At 39.2% G+C, this 20,603-nt stretch overlaps 1 protein-coding gene across 1 annotated transcript; it reads left to right on the forward strand.

Moving 5' to 3' along the window:
- The first annotated feature begins 48 nt into the window (after positions 1–48).
- Positions 49–19,716, forward strand: abcc10 (ATP-binding cassette, sub-family C (CFTR/MRP), member 10). Its single transcript, XM_036585861.1, is given in 23 exon segments — positions 49–136; positions 1,207–1,416; positions 2,497–3,271; positions 3,273–3,866; positions 5,589–5,816; positions 6,094–6,250; positions 6,836–6,987; positions 8,990–9,069; positions 10,716–10,887; positions 11,197–11,295; positions 12,735–12,924; positions 13,612–13,689; positions 13,797–13,973; positions 14,077–14,206; positions 14,582–14,774; positions 14,900–15,243; positions 15,421–15,590; positions 16,084–16,244; positions 17,818–18,071; positions 18,233–18,378; positions 18,479–18,576; positions 18,683–18,795; positions 19,184–19,716. Coding segments are annotated over 22 exon segments (4,635 nt in total). The 5' UTR covers positions 49–136; positions 1,207–1,228; the 3' UTR covers positions 19,320–19,716.
- Positions 19,717–20,603: the final 887 nt, after the last annotated feature.

Here is a 20,603-nt window from a genome sequence, read left to right on the forward strand (position 1 = left end):
TTTTATTTTGAAAGGGGATCGACGGCGATTTGAGTATGGAGCTACGCTGTGTTGTTTCCAACTTCAGCTTGGCTCCTCCATCTGTGCTTCGGCTCGTAGTTGCCAAAAAACGAAGTGCCAGCGCTGGTAGAGGGAGGTATGCAACAGAAAAAAGAAATTCAATGATTTTAGAGTCTACGAAGCAGCACAAAGGTATCATTAAGCAAACGCGACCACATCGTTAGTTTAAATATATGTTGTCACAGCATGTAAGTTAGCTAGCTACTTAACGCTAGCTTAAAGATCCGTGACAGCTGGCTAGAGCTTGATTATGTTGAGGAGCCACGAGCTGGTCACATTTTTTAACAACTAAAGTGATGAATTTGAACACGTATACATTTAGCTGAGATGCTGGCAGTTTTAAAAGAAGAATTTCATTGATTTTTCGAAATGTAGGCATAAGTTACTCTAGTGTTGTTAACTAGCTAGCTAAGAAAGTCATTCAGAGTAATTTGATGTGAAATATTCAAGTAACTTACAGTTCGATAAGCTGTTCGATAACCAGCTTCTCGTTCGAATTTTCCCGTTCCACCTTAAATGGTGCAGCAGGTACACGTACCACTTAAGGTGAAACGGGAAAATTCGAACAAGAAGCTGGTGAATAGAAGCTAACTTCAGCCTTGTAAAACGTGCTGAGTCAGAATTGTCCGCTGTGGAGATGATGGGAACGAAATGGTTAACGTTACCTGATACCTCAGACAGTGTTCTGTGATTGTATTCTGATAAGGTTTTGGCCTAAAAGGTGCAGGATGTGGTAGGAAAAATAGTACGTATTTATTCAGATCAGCATTACATTTAAAAACCCAAAAGACAACGGTGGGTTCACTGGTCATTTTGGATAGCAAATGGAATGGCTATATCTTTACTGTAAACATTGAGACTCCTGGTTCCTATCACCATCATTGTAAAGAAAATCTAAGTTGGTACGTTTCCTTACCATCAGAGCACTGTGAGTGTTTTTTTTTTTTAAGATCTCAGATAATTAAATAGGTAGACATGTTGGGAAAAATGGTGGAATTGCCCTTGAGATACAGATTCAGAGTGTGTGCTGTAGGTTTTGTCGGTTTGCAGTGAAAGTATGTTTATGCAAATTAAACGAATCCTGGCAAGCTACTAGTCCAAGCTTATCATAAAGCCAACCCTGAATGAAACTATGTTTTGTCTCAGCTATGCTCCAGATGTCCAAATCATGGGAGGAAGCGTAGCTGCTGCCATTCCATCTGACATCATATCAGAACTGTGTCACACTGATAAGGACTATCCATTCCCTGTTTGGCAGAATGGCACACTAAGCCCATGTTTTAACCAGCTGATCTGTGGCTCTCTTGCCCATGCAGTCACTGCAGTCCTTAGCGCCTGTTACTTGAGTGTTCCAAGGTAAGCTACACAACTGCAGAAACAATGTAGTCACTGACGTCTGTGTGTTTTTAAAGGCTTTTCATGGAAAAGCTAGTTTCCCTCACTTTTTGGAAGATAAGAGTTGATGTTATATATAAACACGGTTGAAGTTTCAAAATGTACTGTTCCTCCCAGTCCATATGTGGAAACTAAGCTGCAAGAGGCAACTTTACATTAATTGTTTTTGTGATGTCAAAAAACATCACTTTTTTTTACAGATGTCCACTTGTTCAGTCTACAGCAGATTAGCCTCACAAATTCACACTGAAGTTGTGAAAAGTGTTTCAGCCTGAATGAATTGGATGAGGCACAAAACAGGGCAGCCAATCAGAATAGATGTCATTTACATATAGTTGTATGCAAACGTTAGGGTGCCCTGGTCGTATTACTTGGGTTGTTGAAGTGAAAATAAATACATGTCAGCTTCATATAGCACTTGTCTGCACAATTTAATACACACTTACTGTTTATTTGCTTATTTAACAAATTTGATAACGTAAAATGTGACCTGTGCAAAAGTTATGGCACTTTTGCCACTGTATGTTATTCCAATATGTTAAACTCAGTTAATAAATAGAAATTGTGCACTAAGATTTGCAGAAAAATGCCATATTTAAGTGTGTTCCCTGTAGAAGATGTTAATTTATTTTCACGTACAAAATCAACAAATATATAAGTTGCCCGGGGGTGTTCAAACTTTTGCAAATGACTGTATGTCAGTCTTGAAGGCACAGTAACAAAAACACCCTGTTTAATTCTAAGGGATAAGGGAAAGTTGGAAAATGTGCATGTAAAATTTTTTTGGTATATAAAATGACACAAACATCACAAGTGGCCCTTAAGAGGAAAAAACCAATTAAGACAAATGTAAGATGTGGACTTTTAAAGACATGAACATTTGTTACAGCCTTTAATCGATGTGACTGTTTAACACTACTCCTTGCCTATTTAACTTCAATTTGCCCTTTGATATTATTTGTCTAACTGTATTTATTAGTTTTATAGTATTTTATAATGTCTTCAGTACTCTGTACACTAAAATGTTGTCATTGTTTGCAGATTCGGTAGCACTCCACTTTCCCTGGCTCTTGGCTGGAATTTTAGGGCTGCTTCTGCATTACTCCTGGTTCTTCTTTTCATCACAGATTTGGTATTGACACTTGAACTGCAACAGCAGGCTATTTACCTGGACATACTGACCAATGGATGTGGTATCATTGCTTGGCTCGTTCACTTTATAGCAGTTTTGGCTCTACAAAGATCTGTCTACAGAAGGACTAGAGGTCCACTACTGTTTGTGGTCTTGGCTGTTCTTCCAGTTCCTAACCTATCTTTCACCATTGCTGCTTATATCCAGGACAGTGAACATCTCAATACTGGATACCCCTGGCAGGTGGTCCGTCTTGCCTTAACTGTGGCCAGAGCAGCCCTGATTCTTGTGTACCTACTAGCCTTTACCTTTCCTTGTTACAAATTACGAGGAGAGTCCCTCCTTATAAATGCAGACGATGCAGCTCCTCTTATTGTCCCAGAGCCTTGTGGAGGAGAAACGGTAGCGGAGGATGGCTGCAGCTGCCTGTCCAGGTTCCTCTACCTTTGGCTGAACCTTCAGCTTAAGCAAGGTCAACGTGGTGAGTTGGAAAGACCATGTGATGTTTTCCAGCTGCCCCGCAAACTTCGGACCAAGGCCATCACTCAACGGTTTGGTCAGTGTTGGGCACAGTGTCTGCATCAAAAAGCATTGAGAACATCTCAAGACTTGCCTAGGAATGCTAGAAAGGATCAGCAGGAAAGTTTATGTGGTGAGGTCCAGCCTGAAGAATTCTCTGAGGAAAGGAACCCATCAAGAGGTAAAGCTCTTGTGGGTCCTGCACAAGGCTTTTGGTCCTCGCTACTACTTCTTGGGTGTGCTAAAGCTGTTAGCTAGCCTGTTAGCATTTGCAGGACCTCTGCTGCTCAGTGCGTTAGTGGGCTTCATGGAGACTGAGGGGGCACCACTGAGCAGAGGTGTGTGGTGTGCTGTAGGGCTCTTCTTGACCACGTTCCTGGCAGCGTTCCTGCGCAACATCTTTGTGTTTGAAGTGTCAAAGGTAGCTTTGGAGGCTCGGGCTGCTGTGGTGTCAACCATCTATGCCAAAGCTCTGCAGGTCAGCGGTTCAGCCCTGGCTCGATTCAACATGGGTGAGGTGGTCAACTTCATGAGCACCGATACAGACCGATTGGTGAATTTTTTTCGCAGTTTTCATGAAGTCTGGAGTCTGCCGTTCCAGTTCGCCCTTGCCCTATACCTGCTTTACCTGCAAGTGGGTGTGGCCTTCTTAGGGGGACTGGGCGTGGCTATTCTGCTTGTGCCTCTCAATAAGTTCCTGGCAGCCCGCATCCTGGAGAACAATAAACACATGCTGGCACATAAGGACAGCAGAGTGAAGGTATGAATGCAACTTTACTGTAAGTAATGCATTTTTGCATGCAAAAATATTTGAAAATCTCTAGTCAGAATGTGTGCTCTTATTAAGAGGTCTGGTGGGTGTTTCAAAAAAGCAGGATTTAATAAACTGGATAACTTAAGATGGAGATTGCTGAGGATTATCCGGTAGGAATGTCCCTTACCTCTCCTTCAATCTGATAGGCTTTTGGCATAAGGCAGTATGCAATAAATAAGGAAGGGTGGTGTGAAAAAAGTAGGCAAATTTTCATAATTTCAAACTAGCCAAGACATGTTTGGTGTCTAAATTTTGATTCTTAAATTTTTAGCTGGAGCTATAAGGCTAATGTAGCTAATGAGTAATGGAGTAATCCCTGAAATGCCTAAATCTAGGGGTGCCCAATCCTGGTCTTGGAGATCTACCACCCTAGGAAGCTCAGACCCAGCATGCTTGGTTCTAATATTCAGATTTCCCTAAAAGCCTTTATCACCTTGATTAGATATGTTAAATTTGGGTTGAAGCTAAACTCTAGAGGGTGGTAGACCTCTAGTACCAAGATTGGGCATCCTGGCCTATATCTATAAAGAAGCATGCCTGTCATTTATAAACATGGTAAAATGTCTCAGGTTTTCTATGCATTTTGTCAATTTTTATAGATTACAGAATGTCATATAGCATCAGAAGCCATTCTGTTTGAGATTACTTAAAGAAGTGTTGAACTAATTTCACCAACTTGACATCTCAGATTTCTTTACAGTGGTGGTGATAGGAACCAGGGCTCTCTATGTCTACAACACAAGCACCTGTTTTGTGATGATACTTGCACAGTACGGCGAAATTCGGCACACAGTGTCAGCCGCGTCCCTGTGGGTGGGGTATTAAGTGCCTTGCTCAAGAGCCCAATGGATGCAACTAGAACCCACACCCTAGGATCAGTTCCTCAGAGCTTTAACCACTAAGCTACCATTTTTAAAATTTACTATCTAAAATGATCTGTGAATGTGCGCATGTCTTCTGAGTATTCATATGTATCGTTAAGGATGGTAAAGTAGTGGTACATCTGAAAAACTAGGTTTTCTTTGGGCATTTTGCCTTACAATGACTAAAGCTTATTGACTCAGAACTGTAATAAAACAACGTCTCAGTCATTAGGCAGCATATTTGAAACTATCAAATGTTATAACTTTCTGTCAGGGAGCTTTTAGAGGCACTAAACTATTCTGACATCTGGTTCCCATCACCACCACTATGAACAATTCTGAGTATAGAATGGAGCACTTCAAATGAAACCATTCTAAATCACATATGTTTGTATATTAACCATTTAATTTAGAAACTGCTCTGTGCAGTTTGAGGTAAGTGTGTGAAGATTTAGGCATGAAGCAAAAATATCTTGGCTCATTGACTGCATTTGGAGTGAGGAGAAAGTTGTCAGTCACAGGTGCAAACGTCAGCACTCTATCACGTGAAAGACACCTGAGTCAACTCCTCTGCTAATTTGCAAGACCTTCATGAATTGAATCCAGAGCTTTAGGAAAGGAATTTCTGCAGATCTGAATTATACGGCTAACAGAGAAATTCTGTCTGATGACAGACACCACTGGTTTTCGATTAAAATGTTTTTTATTTGTTGTTTGCAAGAGTGTCCAAGCCAAATGCAGAGTTACAGTTTGAGAAACACAAACAGATTCTTATTTGTTCATACACCCTGTCTTTCTCCTTAAGCTAATGACTGAAGTGCTTTTTGGAATTCGAGTTCTTAAGTTCTATAACTGGGAGCAGCACTTTACGCAAAAGATAAACCAAAGCCGCAAAAAAGAGCTGAGTCACCTGAAGACCTTGAAGTACTTGGATGCGGTGTGTGTGTATACCTGGGCTGCTCTTCCTGTGGTTATCTCTATCCTCACCTTCATCACCTATGTGCTGCTTGGGAACAGTCTCACTGCTGCGAAGGTGAGCAGACTTCAGAATATATTTTCTTTATTTGCTTGTAGGTAGAATACAGCATGGGTCATGATGCCTGTGCAGACAGTTGTTGTTGTTGTTGTTGTTATTATTATTATTATTATTATTATTATTATTATTATTGATATTATATGATTATATTATGTAATCTGAATACATAAAGGTGTTTATATATAAAAACATATTGCCCAGATAAATCATTTTAAATATTTTCATTTTCATGACTGGCCAAGTCTTTTAACTAGTACCGTGTTTTCTCTTCCAGGTTTTCACCACTCTGGCTCTGGTGGGCATGCTCATTCTGCCACTTAATGCTTTCCCCTGGGTTCTTAATGGCACACTGGAAGCTAAAGTATCTCTGGATCGCATTCAGCAGTTTCTGGTTCTGCATAATCAAGACTTCGCTGCCTACTACAGCCAAGGTTAGTTTAGGAGGTTTAAAGTACCAGGATTAGTTAGGAGGTTTCGAGTTAAGGTAACAAGGTAAAACAAAGTCCATTTGGTTTCAGGTTGACGTTAAGGTAGTTCTGTGCAGTCTGAAGGAACAAAACTGAATTAGCAAGAATTCCATCAGCCAGCCAGAAAGAGGGTATGGAGGAGGAGACTAGGGCAGCCATATTCTTGATTAGCAGATAATGAACAGTCTTTTTAATATTTTCCAATGCAAGTTTCTAGAATGTTCCATAAAGTGACCAAATGCAAAAGACGTACGCTAGACATATTCCGGAAAACAAATCTCCACTGTTCAGATGCATATGAGCAAAACTTATTGTGAGATGGGATTTCATGCTAACAGCCACAGTTTTGATACCATTACATATTGCAGTAACACTGGGCAGAACCAGTTCATTGCATTCATTGTACATTTTCATCAGAACCAAATCAGAAAAGGACCTGAAAGTAGGTTAGTCCTTGCTAAGAGGTTAATGAAAAAATAAAAGCAAAGAGAAACTTTATTATTTGTTCTGTCTGATGTTTTTTGTTTTTGTTTTTTCAAATTTTTGCAGTGTCTCCTGAGGATCCTCTTACTGCCGTTCAGATGACCCTGGCCAGTTTCTCCTGGAAGAGGTCAGATGATCCACAGTCTGATTCTGAGGTAGAAGACAGGTCTCTGTCAGGAAGCCTGTTTCTCCATAATCTCAACTTAAGCATTAGAAAGGTATGTAGTTTCTTCTAAACTTTTAACATAGACCCCATTTACCCCTGGTCATTTTTTGTGTGGATTGTATCCATTTGCTTTGCATTTATAGTTAGTCAGATTGAAAGTTGCTAAATGGTGCAAAATTTGCAAGTCAGCTCATAAGACGACAACCAATTGCCTGCATTATTCCTTGTTTCTGGCAACCAACCAATTGACTGCATGTTCCCTCGTTCTATGCAAAAGATGGTTGTCGCCATAAAATTGCAATTTTGCATGCCGTTGTTCATTTCCCTAGACTCGTTTCCTTTGCACGCTAACCGTACCAGGCCTTCATGATTAGCCTCTTGTGTTAGTCATCACAGTTATGGATTACATGCAAAATGATGCAGAGTGCCCTCCAGAAATATTGGTACCCCTGGTAAACATGAGCAAAACACTCTGTGAAAAACATTTTTTATTGCTTATCCCTTTGATCTATTGTTCAAAATATTAACAAAAGCTAACTTTATTACAAGTACAATGATTAAATAAAAAACTAAATCTTAACATTATTTTTCTCAAATGTATGTCCCACAGTTATTGGCACCCCTTCATTTAAAATTTGTGTAGCTGCTTTTGCAAAGATTACAGCTCTGAGTCTTCTCCTATAATGCTTAATCAGACTGGAGAACACATGGTGATGGATCTGAGACCATTCCTCCGTAGAGAATCTCTCCAGATCCTTCAGACTCCAAGGTCCATGTTTGTAGACTTTCCTCTTCAGCTTGTCCCACAGCTTTTCTATGGGGTTTAGGTCAGGGAACTGGGATGGCCATGGCAAAACCTTGAGTCTGTAGTCAGTTTTTGTTGACTTTTAGGTGTGCTTTGAATGATTGTCCTGCTGGAAGATCAGCCATGGCCCAGTTTAAGCTTCCTGGCTGAGACAGTCAGGTTTTGATTTAATATCCACTGATACAAGTCCATGATACCACATATCAGAACAAGCTGTCCAGGCCTGTGGAAGAAAAACAACCCCACAATATCACAGATTCACCACTATAATTCACAGTGGAAAATTATGTACTTCTCTGCATGGCTTTGTTTGTGTGTACACCAAGAGGTGTTCTGGCCCCAAGAACTAATGATCCTTCGGCCACTTAAGCCATCCCCCTCACTGTGCGTGGGGTCAATACAGACATATCTTCTGTTCCTGGAAGATTCTTAACATTTCCAACTGCTTTAAGCATACTTAATTATTGACCTCGTAGTGTAAATAGGTATTTTCAAATGGATGCACTGATAAGACTATAAAAGCATTATTATGTAGTATTTCTTTGTATCCTGTAGATTGTCATATGTCTTGACAGTACTTGGAAAAAAATCTTTACTCTTAATCTTACTTTAACTTCTATTAAAACTTAAAGAAGCTCTCTTTATTCCTTAGAATTAAACAGGCTGTTTTTGTCACTGTACCTTTAAGACTGATATATAAATTACCTCTGTTCTGATTGGCCGCAATATAATATTATGCCTCATTCAAAAAGTGGTCCGGGCTGGAACGCCCCTTATAACTTTACTGCGAGTGGGTGGCTGAACTGCTGTTGGCTGAATAGGAAGATATATGTAAATGTGATGTTTTTATGAGATCACAGAAACAGTGAATTCAAAATGGGCTGTTTTTGCATCTTAGTTTCCACATGTCGACTGTATGCACTGGGTAGGGAACTGTACATTCTGACACTTAAACAATGTTTACATACCTCCTCAAACTCGTATTTCAAGAAAGTGAGGAATATTCAGTTTTCCATGAAACAGGCCCTTTAATAGCATTTTCCTTCCTCGGAAAAGCTTTTGAGTTTTATGATATGAGGTTTTTGATACAAGGCTTTGTTCAGACATTAACAATATGCTTATTGTAACTTGCCCACTTATAAGGCATGATGTGCTTTAAATAGATGTATGTTTTATCTGTTTTAAAGTAAATAAATGGTTTGTAAACATCCTCTGCAATGTATTAACGCATTTTTAAATATGTTTTCAGGGCTCTCTGGTTGTTGTGGTAGGGAAAGTTGGCTGTGGGAAAAGTTCACTGTTAGCTGCCATTACTGGAGAGCTGAACAGGTACAATTTAATAATGTTATAGCAAGGAGCTTTATTAAAACCAAACAAGAGATAGTATAACTATACACTAGTAGAAACTCACTTCCAAAAAAGTTATGACAGTAGATAAAATGTAAATGAAAACAGAAAGCAGTGCTTTATTGATATATTGTATTTGTATTTGAATGAAAACAGTACAAAGACAAGATATGCAATGTTTTAGCTTCATTGTTTTTTTTTTTTTTTTGTGAATATACACTCATTCCAGATTTATGCCTGAAACACTTTGCAACAAAGTGACTGTGGCATTTTAGGGAGCTAGGAACATTGTAAAATGTTCATAAAATATCTTAAACAGGTGATGCAAACATGCTTGAATATAAAAGGAGCATCCAGGAAAAGGCTAATCGTTTATGAGCGAGGACAAGTCACAGCTCGCCACTTTGCCAAAGGCAAAGCAGCTGTTTTAAGAACAACATTCCTCAGCGAGCAATTAGTGTTTCACACTCTACTGTGCATAATATCATCAAAAGATTCAGGGAATCCAGCAAAATCTCTGTGCATAAAAGGCAAGGCCAAAAACTACAACTAAATATATATGTCTCTCAAATCTGTCAGAGTGCGCTGCTTTAAAACCAGCATGCTACTTTGATGGATATTGCAAATGGGTATCAGAAATACCTTGACAAGCTGTTGTAAATAAACGCTGTTCCTCGCTTCCTCCACAAACACAGGTTAAGGCTATATTATGCACAACAGAAATCATATGTCAACAGCATCTAGAAAAAAAGTTAATCTAAAATGGACTGATACACAGTGGGCATAAAGCCAGCATAAAGCCAGGTGTCTGTCATGGTGTGGGGTGGGGGAGTGGGGTATTAGTGGGTAAATTGCGTGTGAAGGCACCTTTAACGCTGTACACTTTTTGGAACATAGGCTGGGCCTTCAAGATCTTTTTTTGGGACATGTATGCTTATTTCAGCATGATAATGCCAAGCAAATTCTACTCGTTTTACAGCAGCATGGCTGTGTAATCAGAGAGTGCGGGTGGTAGACTTGCCTGTCTGCAGTCCAGACCTGTCTCCCACTGAAAACATGTGCAAAATATAACAAAGAAGGGTTTCACGCTTTCAGAACTAGATCAGTTTGTGTTTTCAGTCCACAAACAATTTGTAACTGTTGTTAAAAGGAACGATTAAGGAGCACAGTGGTAAACATGCTCCTTTCCCAACTTTTTTGAAACATTGCAGACATTAATTTTGGAATAAATGTATGTTTACAAAAAATAAAGTTCAGAAGGTAACACATTTTACTCTTGTACTAAATGGGAATACTTTGCCATGCAGTTTGTCCAGATATATTTCTAGAACCATGCAAATCTTTCACCCTCAATTAATATATTTAGCATGATGCCTTCTGATATCACATTTTAATTACTGAAATAATTGCAGTAATAAGCTTAGCGATCTAAACAGAGCAGAGCAGATACTTAATTTTGCAATGTCTATTAGCGATTATAGTCATTGACTCCTTATTGAGCTTTAAGAAAAAGACATTGAATGTGTAAATTCTATTGAACCAATGGAATTTACACATTCTAGTTCCTTTTGTTCAGTAAGCATTACTTCATAAAGATCATCTCCCATTTATTTATGTTTATTCTTTAGATGTGGTGGTGTAGTGCATGTCCAGGGCAGAGAGCAGGGCTTTGGATTGGCTGCCCAAGAGCCGTGGATCCAACATGCAACAGTGCGAGACAACATTCTTTTTGGAAAGGACTTTGACAGTGGCTTCTATCAGACTGTGCTTGAAGCTTGTGCTCTTACTGATGATCTTAATGTAAGCTAACTGGATCTCTTATAAAGCCACATGTTACCTTTTAATGGAGAATAAAGTTCACACATGGAGCAAATCATTGTGAAGTCAAACTAAATCACGATTGAAAAACTTTTCAACAATAGTCTTTTAGAATCGATATTTGTGATACTTTGTGTTCCAGTTAATATAGAATATACATTCTTTACTGTTATTTAAGGTGATGTTAGCCTTTTTCAAGAAACCAATAACTTGTAATCACTGACTCTCTGGTATGAATACAGTTGTGAGGTTGGTTTGAAAATGTTAACTGTTGCATGTTGAAAACTGTAGATTTTGCCTGATGGGGATCGAACAGAGGTGGGAGAGAATGGAGTGACACTCAGTGGAGGGCAGAAGAGTCGACTTGCTCTGGCCAGAGCTGTTTATATGGTAAGTAGGACGCTCACTATCCATTATATTAGTAATCAAGTAATCTTAGAATCATATAATTTTTTTTATAAAAGGCCAAACAATAAAAATGGACTGAACTATCATAATCCACAGCCTTTCAAAGATTAATCGTTATTGATTAATTGACAAGGCACATTTTAATCAGTGATTTTTTAGAATCTAAACCAGGTGTTCTTGTCTTTTTTTTGATGTGAACTGAATCTTTGGTGGAGCGGGAGGGTGTGTTTGGGGATGTTGCAGGTGGTCAGCCGTGCATGTGATTAGCCAGTATTTTGCTGAGCATAGTTAAACTAATGAAACCATGTTTCAGCCTAATAGTATAAAACCAAATGTATAAAAATAAAAAATGCATCAGTAATGTGGGTCCTGGACCTGCTTTCCAGGCAAAGCAGTGGTGTCATGTCTATGAGTGACAAGTGTAGGGTTATTTTTGTCTAGTCTGTTTCTGAGCCTTGTTTTAGCCTTGTTTTGGTGACTGTCAAAGCTGAAAATCCAGCCTCACACAAGTATGTGAATGGAAACAGCAAAGACTTCTTTACTGCACACTGCCTAGATATTAAATGACTAACACCGAAACCAGCACTCCAGCTACAGGCACGCACAAGGCCATACAAGATGTTATGTACACCGATGTATATTTATAATTACAGTTAGGCTACTAATTCTGTCACTGTTTTGAGCGACCCAATACCTTAATTATGTTTATTTTATTAAAACAATTGATTGAATATTCAGTTTTGTCAATGCCAGTACAATAGTTATGCCTCTGACGGTCAGTGTTCAGCTCTATTGAAACAGGGCTAAAGAGTTTTAGTCTATAGGTGGAGACTTACTTTAGCCCTGTGTCAATAGAGCTAAATACACACTGGCCACTTTTTCAGTGGCTCTGATTCCAGAAAAATCTCATTCATTTTAAGGAATTTAAGTTTTAAGGAATCATCCAAAGCAATCAGCTATGAGATCAATTGTGACATTATAAAGGTTAAATGAGAGCAAAAAATGTGTTGAAAAACAAACAGAAAGGCAAAGGTATAAGGACTGTGTACTTAGCGTGTTTAATGTCGGAATGCATATCCCACAGAACACTATGAATGGCTTGAACCAATCACTTTCACTCCTCTTCACACCAACTTTTGCAATTGTGTATTTTCTCCTAATGTCTTTGTGGATATTACTGTTTTATTACTATTTTATATATATATTTTCTAAATTTAGGAAACAGCCACCTCCTAATAGAAAGTACATGATTTTGAATATATTTAGCTTATTATTATCTCAGTATTTAAATCGTAATGTAATCCTTGTAAATATCTGAATACTTAGATGTTTCTTTCTAAACTGTGGGATTGCCATTTGCACTAATTCTGTAGAATGATCCATGTATGTATTATCCCATTAAATATTCTCTCCCATGACAGGACAAGGACATCTATCTACTAGATGATCCTTTAGCGGCAGTAGATGCTGATGTGGCCCAGCATCTCATGGAGAAGTGCATTCTGGGCATTCTTAAGAACAAGACCAGAATCCTCTGCACTCATCGAATAGAGTTTGTGGAGAAGGCAGATGTGGTGGTACTGATGGACAATGGAACTGTTGTGAGAACAGGTATTGACCAGCACCAGTGTCATTAGTTTCTTTATATTAACGGGGACCTACTATGCTCATTTTCAGTGTTCATAATTTTATTTTTGGGGTCTACCGACATTGATTTAAATGCTTCAGTGTTCCAAAAACACTTATTTTTCATACTGTACATCTCTATTCACTCTGTCTAAAATGCTGTTCTGCTGTATCAGTTTGAGCCAGTGTCCAATCCTGAAAATCAGGTTGTCATCTTCACAACATGGCTACAAATCTGAACAGGCTTCTTTCCAGCCTCAAGAAGTTGCTGTGCGTTGTGTGAGCTTGCCGGTAGGCGGGCATAAGGATTGCGTTACGAGATTGTACATATTGTAATACAGGAAAAGGGCTGGAATTTCAGCGAAGCATTTCAGGCAGCTAAGAAAAATGTTTTTTGTGGGAAAGAGTTACTCCCTCTGATGTGTACTTTGATCTTTGTAACTTTGCAGAAAGTTTGCATGCACAAAAAGTTATATAGCACACTAAAGGAAAGGGGAAAAAATGGAAAAGCACAATAGGTCCCCTTTAAATAGAACATGCTATGTAATTCAAGTTGCTGTTAGGGGTCTGTGTCATTTAAATTGCGTTCACCAAACGTGAAAAATCAAAATCATTGGCTATTTTGCTATGTCACATTGCTTATTTTATTCTTGTCTGGTTTTATTTGCAAAGGAACACCAAATGAGGTCTTATCTCTTATGAAAGCTGTACCAAATGATAGTAAGAATGACAGCAAAGTGAAAGAGAAAGGTATGTATTCTACACTATTACCTATTAATTATGCATAGTAATGTGTTAACCCATCAAGAGCTGAGGGCTGGATACTTTTTTTTGCTAACAAATGCATAAATAATTAGATGGTGCTAACCAAGAAGAATTGACCAGTGAACCAGTTTCAGAGGAGGGGCTAACCGCCATGGGGGAAGAGCAAAAGCAGACAGGTGGACTTGCCTGGACAGTCTATCAGTCCTATTGGAGAGCAGTGGGCGGGTGTATGGCTATGTCTGTTCTTATTTCCCTGTTCCTCATGCAAGGTATGAATGAAAAACAGCACTTCGGCTTTTGCTTGGATTGACTCTGCAGTAATTTCTACTCAGAACAGATAATAAAACTCTAACAATAAGACTTTTACTCCAGGCTCTAAGAATGTGTCGGACTGGTGGCTGTCTTACTGGATTTCCAATTTAAAGGCTAATGGGTCTGAGCTGGTGTCTCTGACAGCAGGTTCTCTCTCTTCCATGGTGCTCCTCTTTTCAGAAAGGCCCATGTAAGTCTGGCTTAAAGACAATATCCACAGAGGTTTTTTTTGTTTAAAGTCAGATTGTTCAGAGGTTTGTGGTAGTACTGAATAGGGATGGGCATTTTAACCATTTTTGCTATTTGAATATTTTTAAGGGCCCATATTATATTCTAAGGTTCCACAGTACACCCTCCATCACAAAACTTGTATAGTTTTCACTGAAAGATAAGTTTATTTCATTATTTCAAACTAAATAAGCTTTATTTAAACACTTAAATACCTAAATACTCCTAGTCTTACACATCATATCTACTGCATCACTAGTAGAGGGTTGCTCATTTCTTTCCCTTCCTGAGTGAGTATTATTTATTTTGTCTCTTTAAAATCTATTAATTTTTTTAGGTTCCCTGTACCACTGAGACACTTAAGTCCATTTGGCAACATGAGCTCTGAGCTGAAGTTCTACATGACTGTATATGGTTCTCTGGCTGCTGCCAATACTGTCTTTACTGCTGCTCGTGCTTTCCTCTTTGCTTACGGAGCAATCTGCGCTGCCACTGTCATCCACAAAAGACTGCTGGATAGTGTGCTTAAGGTAATCTCTGCTTTCTTTTTTTCAAAAGTAAATAATGTCTAAGCAATGTTTTTAAATCCTTTAAAATAATAGAATTTTATGTCCTCTCTAATGATCATATAACTCATCCCTGTTATTAATTGTAGGCGACCGTGACATTTTTTGACATCACACCCTTGGGCAGAGTTCTAAATCGTTTCTCCTCAGACGTCTACACCATAGACGACTCGTTGCCATTCGTCCTCAACATCCTTTTAGCCAATGTGTTCGGGCTGCTGGGGATGCTGGTGGTGATGAGCTATGGTCTACCCTGGGTACTACTCCCTCTAGTACCACTAGGGGCGCTGTATTATCAAACGCAGCGGTTTTATCGCCACTCGTCCCGTGAGCTTAAACGCCTCTGCAGCCTCACACTCTCTCCAGTCTACTCGCACTTCTCAGAGACCCTCAGTGGCTTGGCAACAGTGAGGGCCAGTGGACATGCTGCTAGGTATGACAGCTGTCAGTTCTGTGCTTCTCATGTCTGTTGCTGTGTTTTCTCTTTTAACTAATTAAAACAAACAAAAAAAAAACTAACTAAAAAGTTCATTTGATTAATCTCTGATCTTCAGCACTGCATCTGTGATGGCCTGTATGTTTGTCTGTGCACCTACATGTGTTTCTGCAGGTTTGAGGAGGAGAACGAGAGGCGTCTGGATCAGAACCAGCGCTGTTTGTTCATCAGTAATGCTGCTATGCAGTGGCTGGACATCCGGCTGCAAATGATTGGTGTCGCTGTAGTGACAGGAATCAGTATAATCGCTGTGATTGAGCATCAGATCAAATCCATTGATCCAGGTTGGTGCTCTGCTTTTCTCACATATACCTCATGAATACTCTAACCTTTCCTAAAATAGACCATTTGTACCATAACATATCAGTGTACCACTGTACAATTGTTCATTTGACTCTGTAATATATTGTAAACAACAATGAATTGCGTGTCTCCACAGACTCTGCACATGTGTAATATCCACTTTTTGGATTTTTTTAATACCTTGGTTTCTTATATACATTCTATTTCATACAGAGCTCTCTGGTGTGATTAATATGTTGCATGTTATACATGTATGCGTTCATCAAGACAATTTCTTTGTATGTGCCACACGCTTGGAGAAAATAAAACTGATTCTGATTCTATTTTGCAAAATTAAACTACATATTGTCATCGTTTGATGAAGTTACTGGTTTACAAACAGGTTTAGAAAGCTAAAGTAATTTGGATCTACACTGTATTAGATGTTTGAGTAAATCATTAGACCCTAAGTAAAGATGTCTTTATTCTGGCCAGGTCTGGTTGGTCTAGCTTTGTCCTACGCCCTGTCTATCACTAACCTGCTGTCAGGGCTGATATTCAGCTTTACCCAGACTGAGATGCAGCTAGTGAGTGTGGAGCGCACTGAAGAGTATTCCACCAGCATTCCACTGGAACCTCAGAATGGGAGCACAGCGGTAAGAGAGCCAGCTTTGCAACCTCAAAAGGCAGCGATTCCCAGCTCAGCCTCTAGAGGCTGCCTGGCACTGAAGAGTTTTGTGTTTTTTCTGCATCTAAGTGACACTGTCAGGTGATTATCTTGTCTTTCTTGAGCATATGGTGTGTTTAGACAGTGCAAGTCAACTGATAAAGTCAGAAAATCACCAGATCGACACTGCCATTTGTTTGCATGTTGTTAGTCATCAGCAGCTAGTAAATATATCATGTGTAAATACATACAGACAGGTGACAAATTAAAAGAAAAGCCAAACAAGTGTTTTAGTAAGTTCGTGGGCCACCATGAGCCACCAGAACAGCTCCAGTACACCTTGGCATAGATTCTGCAAGTCTTTGGGAGTGCCTTGGAGGGTGGAACATCATTCTTCCAAAAAAAGATTACTCAGTGTTTTGATTGTTAGTGGTGAGTACTGTCTTAATACATTGGTTCACCACGCCCCATAATTGTTAAATTAGGGTGAAAGCTAGGTATTATGACGGCCATCATTTTTATACTCATCAGACCATTCAGTGACCCATTGTGTCCTGTGGACTGGGGAACTCTCATCCTGAAAGAGACCATTCCCATCAGAATAGAAATGTTTTGTCATAGGATAAAGGTCAGTCAGAATAACTTTGTTTTGATTTGCAGTGAACGTTCCCTCGTAAGTGGACCCAAACCATGGCAGCGAAATGCCAGCATAATGGAGCCACAAGACCCTCTCACTGTTAGGGGTCAAGCAGTCAGGCGGTGTATGTCACACATGCACTCAACCACCTCTGGAGTATATTGTGAAGGATGACTCATCTGACCAATTTTTTCCACATCTCTGTAGACGACTGTCTATGGTCTACAAACTGAACCCTCAAATTTAAAAAGTAATAAGATCCGTCTGTAAATAGTTGTCAACAGACTGTTCTTGCTGACAGTCTGATCACGTCCTGGATTCTGTCACCTGAGGAAGAATTGCTCTTTTGTTTGTTCTTGCACACTAATGCATTCACATCATGGTCATCAGATGTGTGCTTTTGGCCAAAATTTCCAAAACTATTCACCTCTTTAGTCTTAGTAACTGAATCTTGTGCCATTCTTGCCCCATTAGTGAACCCTCTTTCAACGTTACCTTTCCCCTTGCCACCTTAAATCATAATTAACAAGTCAACAAGGTCTGCTCAGCATTTTTATACGCTCCACAGAGCACAGTTGGATTGTAATTGTTCAATCATATGATGCTGTACACCTGTCTAGCTGCATATGCACTTATGTCACTCCACCCATTTATTCAGGTTTTCCTTGATTTTGTCACCTGTCTGCATTTCTGCTGGGATGGACGAGTGCCACGTTCTTCTAGTGTGACACAACCTATAAACTCAATCATTTAAACGTAGCTCAAGAAGGGCTTGGCAACTACTTAACAGTATAATGAAGGTGCAGACAAAAAAACTTAACTGTGCAGTGAAATAAATTAAATAAAACATAGTTTGTGTTTTCATTCCACCATGACTAATACAAATATTAAATTACCAATTTGGCTTAATTTACCCAATTCTTAGGTTCCAGCCTCTTGGCCAGAGCATGGTCGAGTGGAGTTTAATGGAGCTGTGCTGGCATATCGGCCTGGCTTGCCCAACGCTTTGGATGGGGTGAGCTTCGTGGTGATGCCAGGAGAGAGAGTGGGTATTGTTGGACGCACGGGCTCAGGGAAGTCCACGCTGTTTTTGACCCTGTTCCGTATGATGGAACTGAACCAGGGACGGATAGTGCTGGATGGGGAGGACATCAGTCGGGTTGAGCTATCTCAGCTTAGGTGAGGATCACATATGTTTAAGTTGTGTGATACTTTCCTAAGAAACTTGGATTTCAGTTATTCCGGGATATTCTTCCAATGTTATGATTCCATATAAGATAGATTTACAGGTGATTCTGCTCCTCACAAAGTATTGAATGCCATGTGGTGTCATTTCACAGGTCCAGGCTAGCCATCATTCCCCAGGATCCCTTTTTGTTCTCCAGTTCAGTAAGGGAGAACCTCGACCCCAGTGGTCGTCACCTTGACCACAGGCTACTCGATGCTCTGGAGCAATGCCACCTAGGAGATGTAGTCCGTAGAATGGGTGAGCGCCAAGGATGGAGTCCCAAATTCGTGCTTGTAAATTTGAGTGGATGACACCAAGTTATAACGTTTAATTCTTGTGTTTCTTTACTGTTTGACAGGAGGGTTGGATGCAGAAGTGGGAGAGAGAGGGAAATCTCTTTCAGTCGGCCAAAGGCAGCTGGTCTGTCTTGCTCGTGCTCTTCTGACTGAAGCAAATGTGAGTGCTCCATAGTTTGAGTTGTTCATATAATTAGATAAAAGGCCAATAATGTAATAACTATAATGTGCATTATTTTTTATATATTTTTTTGTTTCTCTTGTAGGTTTTATGTATCGATGAGGCCACAGCTAGTGTAGATCACAAAACTGACATGCTTCTACAGAAAACTATCCGAGAAAGATTCAAGGACAAGACTGTCCTCACCATTGCACATAGGTTAGTGTTCTGTTCTTATCTATTCTTCTACTATTTGAGCAAACAGCATGGATAAAAAAACAATGGGCCTCATTCACCAATATCTTCGTAAGTTTTTTTCTTAAATTTGTTCTTGAGGAAGGTCCAAAGAAAAAGACTAGTGTTCTTAAACAACAGAATTGTTCGCACCTTTCTGCTCTTGATTGTGTGTAGATTCTGTTCTTGCCTGAGAACAAATCCCAAAGAAAACATTGGTGAATGTCAAAATCTTCACAAAACCTGCATAAGTAGGTTTTAAGAAGAAATTTCATCCTAAGAACAGTTGGTGAATGAGGCCCAATGTGAACAACTGCAACTACATGTCAGCTTTGCCATTATAAATCATGCATGCTTCTCTTTCATTCAACAGACTCAATACAATTATGGACTCTGATAGAGTTCTGGTGATGCATGCTGGGAAGGTGGCAGAGTTTGACAGCCCAGCTGCTCTATGCAAGAGAACAGATTCAGTTTTCAAGAAACTGCTTTGTGGAACAGGAGAATGACTGATTTTATCATCTAATGTTTTAAACAGTGATTAGTAAACTGCATTAAAGTTTTACAAAACATTGGCAGTGTTCACACAGCAACCTAGGTAGAGCTCTCTGAGTACTTTACATATTTTGCATATCTTTCTTACTGTGTGGTAAAAAAAAAGAAAATCATAGAAACTGCACTTGTACACTAAGAGTCTTTGTGAACAAGGCTAAATGTTCACTTGATGGCATTTTTGTTTTGCCAGTGAGTGGCTATACCTGCACTTTGTAAAGTTTTTAAATGTGTGAAGGAGAGACTCAGGGAAAAACTGATTGTTACCTCTTGTACTTTCAGACTTGAGACCAAAATGTCAGTCATTTGGTTCCTGTTTTATTTTTTTATTGCACATTTAAAATAAACATTTTTTACATATTTTGTCTATATTTTGTGAGTTCCAGAATTTTGTGACCCATGATAAAACATCAAAAAGGCAATACATAGCACAGATAGCTACATATCAAGCTCAAACTTTTTACAGAGTTTTTCAAGAGTAGCTGGCAGCCTTGTTTTTCATTCTTTTGGGCACCCTGCCCTGACAAAACAAAAAAAAAACAGCATTAATGCTTTTATTGTAATATTTCATAAGATTAGCGAACACTTTGGGGGATCATGCCTCTATGCAGACTGTTCCACATCTTTATCCTAAAATTACAGATAGCTTGCTTTGGTTCAGACAGTTCAGACAATTCCGAAGTTTTACATCTGGGTTTAAATGTGCATTTGTGTCAGATTGATCCATTGGAAGGTAATGTAGCACCTCAGTGTTTCTTCAAAGACATGCAGCTAAACTCTGCCGTTCATACTTAAACACCTATTTATTGGCTACCCCTGTCACTCTATGTAGGGATTTCTACTGGCTAATCACTGGTTATGGATTTTTATGTTCTTGGTCATATTGGTAATAGTACTAGACAATATATTTATCTTTTAATGTTTATGATTTATGAATTACAATTACACATGTTTTGCCAGTACTTTTCCCAGTGGTGGTTGATGGCAAAATGAGTTCCTCTCTATTGCTGGGTTAACAGTAACAAATAGAGGGGCTTCTCACAGTCACTACAAAGTGTGATTAAACTGATGCAAACATAATTTCAATACAGTTTCATATCATTTTAATCAAATGAGCTTTCAAACCCAAATGTGTGAAAATATATTCCTCAAAACACATGATTAATGAAGAGAGTGTGTCAAATGTGGCAAATGAAAATTTTGAATGTGCCTAAAACCCTCAAAAGATAAATTGTATTAAA

The sequence above is a fragment of the Colossoma macropomum genome, unplaced genomic scaffold (assembly GCF_904425465.1).
Source record: "Colossoma macropomum unplaced genomic scaffold, Colossoma_macropomum, whole genome shotgun sequence".
Lineage (NCBI taxonomy): Eukaryota > Metazoa > Chordata > Actinopteri > Characiformes > Serrasalmidae > Colossoma > Colossoma macropomum.